The 12,379-nt window shown below is 41.1% G+C and overlaps 1 protein-coding gene across 5 annotated transcripts in view; it reads left to right on the forward strand.

Moving 5' to 3' along the window:
* wsb2 (WD repeat and SOCS box containing 2) overlaps positions 1–12,379 on the forward strand; it is a 50,002-nt gene extending 37,623 nt beyond the window's left edge. For 3 of the 5 annotated variants that reach the window (XM_072496786.1, XM_072496759.1, XM_072496768.1), the window contains 5 exons: positions 274–389; positions 1,925–2,097; positions 2,737–2,850; positions 10,430–10,537; positions 10,858–12,379. In XM_072496786.1, the coding sequence (XP_072352887.1) occupies positions 274–389; positions 1,925–2,097; positions 2,737–2,850; positions 10,430–10,537; positions 10,858–11,020 (674 nt within the window). In that variant the 3' untranslated portion in view covers positions 11,021–12,379. The remainder of the gene's footprint in view (positions 1–273; positions 390–1,924; positions 2,098–2,736; positions 2,851–10,429; positions 10,538–10,857) is intronic. The other 2 variants (XM_072496796.1, XM_072496777.1) reach the window with 1 other exon arrangement.

The following is a 12,379-nucleotide window of genomic DNA, read 5'->3' on the forward strand; positions in this document are numbered from 1 at the left end:
AATGAACTATGTCAACTAAATATGTGAATCATATTTAAAAGTTGACTGTATACGATGACTAAGAATCTAAAATTGCACTTGTTAAATAGATACTTTATCTCTGTCAATTGGAATTCCTAGCATTCTCAGTTGTGGGAATATTTCTCATAGCTGGGTGCTCCTCGGTCTACTACTTCTGAATATACTGCACAATTGTCACAATTCTGGCTTTCATCGCTGAGGGTTGTTTAAGTATAATACATTGCTGCTTCTTTTTTTCTCTCCACCCTCCAGGTAAACTACTGCATACATTAAATGGCCACAACCAATGGGTTTATTCTTGTGCTGTCACTCCTGACTCGAGCATGCTTTGTTCTGTGGGAGGAGGAAAGACTGTAAGTTTCCAAAAGGTCAATCAGCCTGAGCCTTTTGAGCAAGGAACATTTCATTTACATAAGATGTGGCTTGTAGATAGTTATTCAATGACAGTAAGATGCTACTGAGTGACGCTAGTTTCATTAAAAGTACATGGTAATTCTAAAAGAATTGTAGGATGTTCTATTGAACATTATAAAGGAATTTGGAAGTTAACTCCCTTTGTTTAATGTTCACAATCTCTTCTTACATACCCAGTTTCAGGCCATAAATAACCATTACTAACATTTGTGGGATGGTTGGAAAATTCACACCCTTCTGGTCAAAGCTGACTACTCTACTTTAGTTGCAGCTTTAATTAGTAAATGAAAGGTTGTCTATGACTCGTGGGTAAGCACAAATGAACCTGTCATTTGCAATATTTTCTTGCTGGACCTATTAGATCATCTGCTGTGGCTGCATTTGTTTACAGTCAGAGGAAGCATTCAGATATAAAGTTCAGCAAGACTATTCATCTATTTCTTGATGGCTATCTTCAGAGTTTGGGGTGCTGTACATGATTGATTTTAATTTTAACTTTTGCACCGGGGTCTTTTATTTCTTTCCATTAGTTAGACTTTCCTTTTGGTCCATTTACCTTCTACAATATTTTTTTCTCTGTCCTGACATTACTGAAATGGCTAAGATGTTTGTGGCTGTGAAGAAGTTAGAATTGCAAAACAATGAATGTTATGACCTAACGTCATAGTGTTCCTTTAATAGGAAGGCGTGGCAGTGTCAGTGTCCCAAGAGTTCAGTACACAAAGTTCTCTTGGTAGATTAGACATCTGAACCAGTATCTTTGTTTTCGCCTCCCCTTTGTTTCATTTTAATTTGTCAGTTATTTCACTGAGTCTACTTCCTATGCTAGACTTGTTTTGGGATGGGTTTGCAGACCTAGCTTTATTCCATTATGTACATGCATGCGGTCTTCTGTATATGTATAACCCTCCTTTTAAGACCTTCTGTAAAACCTGTTTGACCAAGCTTTTGGTCAGCCCTTCTTGTATATCCTTTTGCCTGATTATTCCTGAAGCATTTTTGAATGTTTTTTTTCTGTGAAAGACATTATGCAAATTCTTGTATTTGTTACTGCAAGTCTTGGGTACATTTTGTCACTATCAATTTGAAGGAATCTTGAAAACTGATTTGAAATGAACAGGTAACTTATTTTGTCTTGGCTTCAATAGTTCCAGCATCAGTCCTTCTGCTAAAGAAATGTCTCCTATCTGGATGTTTACAGCACAGAATTTGGGCTGTTTATGTGTGTGAGAGAGAGATGAATCTCAGATAATTGGAGTTTCCTACAATATCTGATATCCGTCTTATTGATGGTGTAAACGTTTCTGTTAAGGGCAGTAGGCCCACAGGATTTTGATGTGTTTGCTGAGGCACTCATTGCAAGCAAGGACTGAGAATACTATCCTGATTATACCTTTGGTATGAACATTAAACAGTGCGCTTGCTAGCTAATTATTTCTGATTTGACATTTTTCTGTGACATTGCCAAGAAATTGTGGTATGATTGCAGGTGTTGCTGTGGAGTACGGTATCATATAAAGTGATTCGGAAACTAGAAGGACATGGTGGTGATGTCGTATCATGTGAATTTTCCCCCAGTGGAGCATTACTAGCTACTGCATCTTATGACACACATGTAATTGTGTGGGACCCATACACTGGAGAAAGCCTGATGAAGTTGAGGTAAAAAAAAGCATTTTGTGCAAAATTATATAGCAAGTATTTTGCAACGTGTTCGGAATGATATTGGCTTATGAGGGGCGGCGGTGGCATAGTGGTATTGTCACTGGACTAGTCAACCAGAGACCGAGAGTAATACTCTGGGAGCGGGTTCAAATCCCGCCAGTGCAGATTGAATTTGAATTCAGTAAAAATCTGGAATAAATAGTCTAATGGTGACGATGAAATGATGGTCGTAAAAGCCCATCTGGTTCACTAGTGTCCTTTTAGGGACCTTTTACCTGGTCTGGCTCCAGATTCACAGTAACATGGTTGACTCTTAGTGGCCACATTGATAGACCCATCCACCACCTAGAGAATCTGTGACCTGGCCATTCCAGGGAGCGCTGAAAGCACTATCCGGTACTTCACTTACCTTCCTGTATTCAGGGCTCACAGAATCTTCAAGTGGATTTCCTGTCTCCCAATGCTTCTGCCCAATTGGAGCGAACAAGCTGGATTTCTGCTTTGGGAAGCAGCCTCCGTCCCCATGAATTAGGGGAGAAATTGTTTTTTTAAAATGAAAATATATCACTAAACTAGGTAAAGTCCTTGATTATAAATCAGAACAAGTTTTCTTAACATAAAGCTCCTGTATTGCAGGCATTGTACCCCCTTTGCAGCTCTGGATGTTAATGATGGTTTCAGTACTGGATTTGTACGAGCAGTCTCCTTTTCCCAGGAAGGACTAAATGTTACCTCGGTAGCAGATGACGGGTGAGATCAAAAGTGCCCTCTTAAATGGGGGGATTGTTTTTATTTCAAAGAACTGTAGAAGTAATTTTTATTAAGGACACAATCTGATCATTGAGGCCTGAATTTTTGCTCCTGGATCTAAAAGGACAGAGTTGAGACAATTCGTGGCCCCATGAACCCAACCTGGGAGCCTGGAAGTTGGGACTTTTGTTCTGGCGGGATGGGTGACTATGGAATTCATGGCCACTGTGGTGATATGCATAGCAATGTATATAGTTGGATGTATGACCTCTGACCAGCAGGTGGGGACAGAGATGCACCATTGACTCCACAGAACCGGTTGGTAGTAAGTTGCACTAGAGGACAGTCGCATTAGAAGTAGCTCCAGGAGAATTCAATTATTCGTCTCCGTTTGTATTATAGTTTGTTAGTTATCTTTCCACATGTTAATTTTGTTATCTTGCTGGTCAAAGAACTAGATGTTCTGTGTGCATCTTTACCATGGCCATAACATAGAACATAACATGGTACCAAGAGTGTAGAACAATTGAAGATAACTACAGAGAAGATGGGATGAAATAGACCGAAGAAAGAAATAAGAAAATTCTTCCACCAACCTGGTAAACTACTCGCAACTGAAAATCAATGCACAGAAAGACTGAGGTTAGAGATGGAAGGTCTGAAGGCACCTACCAGCTTCAAGTCACCAGTAGTGTAGATGAGAATTGCTGTTTTTAAGCAGCAATTCAAACTCTATGCTGCAGCCCTTGGCCTGCAGACACGACCTGACGAGAGATGTATATTGTTGCTGCTCATGGTAGTAGGTCCTCAAGCCATCGGAATGTATAATACCTTCCCTGAAGAAAAATGAAATATTCGAGCGTGACGTGTACTCAGAAGGCAGGAGAATCTTTTGATGGTGTTCTAACCGACTTTCGGTTGAAGGCGCAGTCATGCAATTTCAGTTAAAGTCGTCAACTGATCCGCGATCAGATAGTATTTGGGTGTTGAATATTAGGTAGGTGAGAGGCTATTGAGAGAAGAGCTTCAATTTGAAAACTATCAAGATTATCATGCAAGCGAGCTCGCTGTGCAGATCAGTACACTCAACCTGAAACATTTTGGTGCCAATGTGGGAGAAGACACCAGCGCCACAAGCTTAGTGACTCATTCCAATAAGAAACGCGGTTCCAGTGTGGGTGGCCATTTTAAATAGCCAGTCAGAGCCCCCATTTTGTGCTACTGATGCGGCAATCGACAATGTCCATGGGCCACGACAATGTCCAGCTTTTGGGAAGGTGTGTTCCAAGTGTGGCAGAACAAATCATTTTGCGAGGCAATGTTCTTATCGTCCAATTGGGGACCAAACATCAGTTAATGTGATTGAGATGTGCTTCGAAGACCTGTTTCCGTTGATCCGATTTCGACTGAGGACACGATGAGTCCGAATATGCACAGTGAAGAAGATGCAGCAGCAATGATCGTGATCGTGACTCTATGGAAGCCAGGTAGACGATTCCATTGATGATCAATGGCACTTTAATTAAATGTAAGTTCAACACTGGAGCAAGGGCCAACCTTATCAGTTTGTCAGATTTGAACAGGTCGTGAGTCAAACTGAGAGTCATCAATCAAACAAGACTGCTGAGAGACTACAATGGGAAGGAGATTGCAATGTTAGGACGCATGTGAGCTCAAAGCATAGGTACACAACAGAAGTCACACCATAACATTTTCCAGTGTGGACACGGAACGGGGGCCCATCATGGGAGTGCAAGCGTGCGAGGCACTGAACCTTGTTGAGCAGCTGTACATTCCAGACAGTACTACAGCAGAGGATGATTGCAAATGGCAACGAGATGAAGTGGCGCAGTTATCCGATGAGATGAAAGCAAAAGTCAAGGTGAAAGAAGATAAACCAGATGGAGGAGCCAATAGGAATTCCCGAATTCTGGTTAACCGTCTTCAAGAATGTGGATTGCGTCAGTGACATTATACAGGAGCTTAATGAGCCCATCCTAAAGCATTTGCAAAAGACTGAGGTGAGATTTTCAGGTCCAGGGCAGCCAATGAGTTTTACTCTGGAGTTTAAGTTTGAGTCAAATGAGTATTTCACAAATGAAGCAATGATCAAGATACACACAATGAAGTCCCAACCTGATGAGTCAGATTTTTTTCTTTTTTGATCGAGTACAAATGATAGGATGCACAGGATGCCAAATCAACTTGTAGAAAGGAAATAATATAACCATGAGGACCAATAAAACGTAGAAAGGAAAAAACATAACCATGAGGACCAATAAAACGAAGCAGAGGCATAAGTTCCTGCAGTTGATTCCCAAATACTCGAGGCCAGTCCATCAAAACACATGCAGCAAGAACAGATGGATACATTTTTGTGCAGTTCTACAACAACAGACCAAGTATGTATGGTTATATCAGGTGAGGATGAGTCCATGGATGAGAATAAAATACGAAATGATACCTGATGTTGAGGACATTGATCCAGCTAAGAGACCAGAATGTGAGTGTTTGCAGATCATTCCTGAAGTCACAAGCCTGCATCTTCAAAAGATTCCAAAAGTATGCCAACATTGGATGCCTCACCAGTTGATGGGCATGCAGTATAGCGTTCGAGTGCAAGCACCAGGATCAACCAAAACTCCTCAATCCAGAATCAGCTACTGTGGCAGAAGAGCCAGAAACCGCTTTCATAGCAGAAGACCCAGAGACAGCAATTACAGCAGCAGATCCAGAAACAGCTGCTACAGCAGACAATCTAAAAGCAGCTATTGCAGCAAGGGATCCAGAAACAGCTAATCCCTTGGCAAGAATGACGCTCTAGGTGGACAGGCAGATGCGAGTGTGAACCACACCAGTTTCACAGGTGAAGCTAAGAAAAGGAGATGGAAAGAGCTGATTATAAAAAAAGAGAAGGAAGGGTAAGCGAAGAGTCGAGGACACAGTTAGTCGATTGGGTAGCAGCTGTGACAGTGAAGACACGGGCATCGGCAATAAGGCCAATATACAAGAACACATGCAGGGAGGAAGCTTCACTTCAAAAGGGTGAAAGAGTGGTGACTCCAAGACCAGCCAGAAAACCAGTCTTTCAAAAGATTAAACAGGATCACTTATTCGGTCAAGGTTCAGGAGACCAACAAGGTGTCGTTAACTTGAAAGACTGAACGTGTAATGAACTGTGTACAAGGGACAAGTTAGAAATTGTTATGCATATCATGTTTTATAAAGCAGTCAGACTTGTATATGTAACATGTTCAAAATTATTCTGCATAACCTTTTTTGTAAAGCAGTTATATTTGTTAAACATTCACGTTTCCAAAGGAAGGGGGATGTGGTGGTGTGCATATGCACAGCAATGTATAGTTTTATGTATGACCTCCGACCAGCAGGTGGGGACAGAGATCCACCATGTGACTCCACAGAACTGGCAGTTGGTAGTAAGTTGTACTCGAGGACAGTCACATTGGAAGTAGTTCCAGGAGAATTCAATTATCTGTCACCATTTGTATTATGGTTGATTAGTTATCTTTCCACATGTTCATTTTGTTAATAAACTATCTTACTAGTCAAAGAACTAGATGTTTTGTGTCAAAGAACTAGAATTTTTGTGTGCCGGAAAGAGTTTGGAGGCTGCTGACATGGACGGTGCAAAAGGCTCTGCCACTTTGAAATTATTTTGAATAACAAACAAAAGACAGCACACCAAAACTCACCTCTCACATTTCTCTTTCTATGCTAACCCTTGCCACCTCATACCCGCCATGCCCCCCCACCACCACCACTGATCCACATAGCCCTTTATAGCCCACTATGCTGACTTAGTACCAGCTCATGCTAGTCCATGGACCCTGCATACTACCCGTTGCCCTCATTTCCACCAGGCCAATTCACCCAGTAACCACCATGGACAAACCTCCGGACCCACGCTGAGATTAAATAAAGTTCGAGTATTTAATGATCAATGCACTGTTTTAATGAAAACTATCGCTAATTAACATTTTCTTCATTTAACTTGCATTAATCCCATTTGAAAATGAGCATTTATATCCATGGTCCCACTTCAAAGACTTGTAAGCACTTGGAGCTATTAATCAAACTGTGAACTATCAGGCCCCCATAGTGGTGACAGTTTGTGAAATCAGTCATTTACGTTTTCTTAAATAAATTTAGAATACCCAATTAAAGGGCAATTTAGCTTGACCAATCCACATAATCTGCACATCTTTGGGTTGTGGGGGTGAAATCCAAGCAGACATGGGGAGAATGTGCAAACTCCGTACGGACAGTGACCCAGGGCTGGATTTCGAACCCGGGTCCTCAGCGCTGTCGGCAGCAGTGCTAACCACTGTGCCATATGCTGCCCCTTGAAATAAGTCATGTAACATTAACCTATAATAGTAGCCCTCAGGCTTAGATCAGCAGACTGTGAAATAGCAAGCACTTTTGATAAGCAGGATAGGATTAAAGCCTTTTGACAGATCCTACTATTTTTACGCACTTTCATGTCTACCTTTAACAATAGCATGGAGTATCTGACTGCTCCCAAAAATGTCCTGGGAGGATATCCAAAAGGGTACACTGCCTCTCCCAAAAAGAAATTGGTAAATTTAGACCCTCTACCAGGTCCACTGGGTCTAAAGTGCATAAGTCATGTTACAGACATACCACAAGCAGAAGTCAGATCTGACTAAGGCAGCTCTGTGACTGTGGATGTGTTATTTAGAACCTGCCCCATTCTCTCTTTCTCCTCCCCCCCCCCCCCCCCCCATGTGAAATGGCAGGGGCAGGGTTCACGGGTGGGACTTCGGATTCACAACTCTGCAACTATTTTTGCTATTCAGGAGGCCATTTGGCCCTTTGTGTCTATGCCTACTCACCACAAGAACAGCCGTTAGTGCCACTTCCTCATCATTTCTCTGTAACCTCAATTATTTTCTCTTCAGATAATTATCCAATACCCCTTTGAAAGCCACAGTTGAATTAATCTGCCTCTTTACGCTCTCCACTTTCCGCTGCAACAGGTCCACAGCAGACACCATCTCCATGGCCCTGCACTCTACCCTGGAACACCTAGATAACAAAGACACCTATGTCAGACTCCTTGTCCTCGGCTCCTACCTCTTCGACTGGATCCTAAACTTTCTAACCCACAGGCCACAATCAGTAAGGATATCCTCAACACCGGTGCCCCACAAGGCTGTGTCCTCAGCCCCCTACTATACTCCTTATACACCTGTGACTGTATGGCCAAATTCCCCTCCAACTCGATTTTCACATTTGCTGATGACACCACAGTAGTGGGTCGGATTTCAAACAATGACAAAACAGAATACAGGAATGAGATGAGAATCTGGTGAACTGGTGCAACGACAATAATCTCTCCCTCAATGTCAACAAAACGAAGGAGATTGTCATTGACTTCAGGAATCATAGTGGAGAACATGCCCCTGTCTACATCAATGGGAACGAAGTAGAAAAGGTTGAGAGCTTCAGGTTTTTAGATGTCCAGATCACCAACAACCTGTCCTGGTCCCCCCATGCCGACACTATAGTTAAGAAAGCCCACCAACGACTACTTTCTCAAACCACTAAGGAAATTTGGTATGTCACCTACGACTCTCACCAACTTCTACAGATCCACCATAGAAAGCATTCTTTCTGATTGTATCACAGCTTGGTATGGATCCTGCTCTGCCCAAGACCGCAGGAAACTACAAAAGGTCGTGATGTAGCCCAGTCCATCACGCAAACCAGCCTTCCATCCATTGACTCTGTCTACATTTCCCGCTGCCTTGGAAAGGCAGCATGCATAATTAAGGACCCCACGCACCCCGGACATACTCTCTTCCACTTTCTTCCGTCAGGAAAAAGATACCAAAGTTTGAGGTCACGTACCTAACGACTCAAGAACAGCTTCTTCCCTACTGCCATCAGACTTTTGAATGGACCTACCTTGTATTAAGTTGAGCTTTTCTCTACACCTTGCTATAACTGTGACATTATATTCTGCAGTATCTCCTTCCTTCCCTATGGAGTGTGCATTGTTTTTATAGCATGCAAGAAACAATATTTTTCACTGTATACTAATACATGCCAATAATAAATCAAATCAAATCAAAATCTCAGGCAGTGCATTTCAAATCCCACTTACTGACCAAGGGAAATTTTCCTTATATCGTCTTTAGTTGATTGAAGGTAGCTGATTTAAGATGAATGACAAAAGAACCAGTACTGTAGAACTTCATTCAACATGGATTGACGATTGGCTGTCAGGCAGAAGGCAGAGAGTTGGGATAAAAGGTTCTTTTTCGGAATGCCAACCGGTGACGAGTGGTGTCCCGCAGGGTTCAGTGTTGAGGCCACAGCTGTTCTCTTTATATATTAACGATCTAGATGATGGGACTGGGGGCATTCTGGCTAAGTTTGCCGATGATACAAAGATAGCTGGAGGGACAGGTAGTATTAAGTAGGTGGGGAGGCTGCAGAAAGATTTAGACAGTTTAGGAGGGTGGTCCAAGAAATGGCTGATGAAATTCAACGTGGGCAAGTGCGAGGTCTTGCACTTTGGAAAAAAGAATAGAGGCATGGACTATTTTCTAAACGGTGACCAAATTCATAATGCTGAAGTGCAAAGGGACTTGGGAGTCCTAGTCCAGGATTCTCTAAAGGTAAACTTGCAGGTTGAGTCCGTAATTAAGAAAGCAAATGCAATGTTGTCATTCATCTCAAGAGGCTTGGAATATAAAAGCAGGGATGTACTTCTGAAGCTTTATAAAGCATTAGTTAGGCCCCATTTAGAATACTGTGAGCAATTTTGGGCCCCACACCTCAGGAAGGACATACTGGCACTGGAGCGGGTCCAGCGGAGATTCACACGGATGATCCCAGGAATGGTAGGCCTAACATACGATGAACGTCTGAGGATCCTGGGATTATATTCATTGGAGTTTAGGAGGTTGAGGGGAGATCTAATAGAAACTTACAAGATAATGAATGGCTTAGATAGGGTGGACGTAGGGAAGTTGTTTCCATTAGCAGGGGAGACTAGGACCCGGGGGCACAGCCTTAGAATAAAAGGGAGTCACTTTAGAACAGAGATGAGGAGAAATTTCTTCAGCCAGAGAGTGGTGGGTCTGTGGAATTCATTGCCACAGAGGGCGGCGGAGGCCAGGACGTTGAGTGTCTTTAAGGCAGAAGTTGATAAATTCTTGATTTCTCGAGGAATTAAGGGCTATGGAGAGAGAGCGGGTAAATGGAGTTGAAATCAGCCATGATTGAATGGCGGAGTGGACTCGATGGGCCGAATGGCCTTACTTCCGCACCTATGTCTTATGGTCTTATGTGTGAAATCTTCAGTAATAATATAATTTCAGGTTCTGCAAGTCGGGCTTCTGTCATTAAATCTGATCATTTGTAATCAGCAGTTAGTTTTTTAGATAAGTTTTGTGTTGCCAATTTACTCATGGCGTCCACCTAACCTGCCATTGTTTGTGCTACTTGGGTTAAAGGCAAATCTGTTCTTTGTTCAATATGAAATCTGCAGATCATAACTTTAAATTTAAAACATTTTTGTGCCTAGGTTGCTGAGAATTTGGTGCTTGGATTTACAAAGGCCGATCTATGTTGCTCCTCTGACCAATGGGCTCTGTTGTACGTTCTCTCCACATGGTAGCGTATTGGCAACAGGGTAAGTGAGGTTCGATATTATGAAAGGGTCTAACTGGTGATCTGTAGGATTTTAGTGTGTACTTTTGAGCACTATATTGATTAATTATATAACCAAAATGGTGACATTAGCGAGACCCAAATCTTAGCTGTCCTGTTGGAAGGTGCTGATAGTAGTTGAGTAGAAGAACAACCACCGACATTCATCTATCTGTTATGGCAGTGAATTCTGGAGGAAAATGGCTGACAAAATATTAGAATATATTCTCTCTGCAGATGCTTCATTATATGTATTTATACAAACTAGTTTTCAACTTGCATTTTTCCCTCCCTACTGTTCAGGACAAGAGATGGTCATGTTAAGTTCTGGACAATATCTAGAGTGCTGCCAACTCTGCAACACGTTTGTCGCAACGCTCTGCGCCGTGTGATGACGACCCACCAAGTTATGCTCTTGCCCATTCCAAAGAAAATAAAAGAGTTTTTGGTTTACAAGACGTTCTAGTTTGCCCCTGGAAGTGCAGTGTAACAGGATGGGAGGAAAATCTTATCAATAATATCAGATAATTAATATTTTTTTTACCAAGATTTATTTGAATGAGTATTTTTGATTTGTTGTGATTTAAAAACAAAAAAGCCTTGCACATTTTCTGTAAGTTGCTTAGCATATGTTCAATTAGAAATTGAGCCATCTGGAGCGATCAATCTTTTGCAAACCTCTGCAACGTTCTACTTTGTAAAGAGTCATATGAATGATCAAGGTAGGACACCATGAATGTGTTCAAAACTCAGGCTGAAGATTAAAATGTTTTTGTTATTGAAACTTCCAATTAATTAGAGAAACAAAATTCACATGTTGTGCCACCTTCTTGTCTCTAGTATACTTTGAAAACCAATCATGTATTCACAAGAATTATGTGGCTCAGAATTGCACAAGGAGGTTCATTTTATCCATCTATCTCAAAAGACACTAACTACGGTCATAATTGTTCCTTTAAATAATTTATTTTCACTAATCAAATCTCTAAATGTGGTCTGGAAAATTAAAATTTTTCCTTTTACTAATTTGTACCTTATCTTGGCAATTGGTTAAAAGAATATTCTAGATTTATCTTTTAAATTCTTCTCCAATTGAAATCTCTTAACTGCAAGCTGTAACCACACTTCATTTTTAAACATTTTGTGGGATTTGGTTAACATTCCTTCCTGTTTGTATTTTCGTACCGTCCCTTTGTAACTTTACACCTTTTTTCAGTGGATTAGTAATTTATCTTGCCCTAGAATCAGAATTTTACAGTACAGAAGCAAAGACTCTGGCTCATTGTACCTATGCCACCTCTGGGCTAGTCTGTCTTCTAATTTTTCACTCTTACTGTTATATTTTTCACATGCACTAGGTTTAAATCCAGTGAAGAATTGCAAGTGACAAGATTTTTTATAAAAAATGTTTGAAAAATTAAACAAATGTCAACCAAACAAAAAAATGATAAGAACTGGAAAATGTGGAGATGCAAGCAAAATTAACTCAATGGTACAATGCTATTGGTCTGTGTGCATTTTTTTTGTATCAATGGATTTTGCAGGTCGGCTATGATCAATGATGAGATTTTCACGGAATAGAAGGGAAGTGTTGTCACATTTTGGGTTAAGAAATCACTTGCAACTATTTAACTCCATACAATAAGTCTCGTCACTGCACCAAAATGTTTTATACCTCCAATTAGATTTAACAAGTGCAAAATATCTCCACTGGAGAAGGTTTGATAATTTGTCCAAGTCTGTTTATTTTCATTATATTTAAAAAAAAATAGAATATATTTTCAGTACTGTGGTCTAACTTTTAGAAATAAACAATTTAAAGTTG

The sequence above is a fragment of the Scyliorhinus torazame genome, chromosome 1 (genome assembly GCF_047496885.1).
Source record: "Scyliorhinus torazame isolate Kashiwa2021f chromosome 1, sScyTor2.1, whole genome shotgun sequence".
Classification (NCBI taxonomy): Eukaryota; Metazoa; Chordata; class Chondrichthyes; order Carcharhiniformes; family Scyliorhinidae; genus Scyliorhinus; species Scyliorhinus torazame.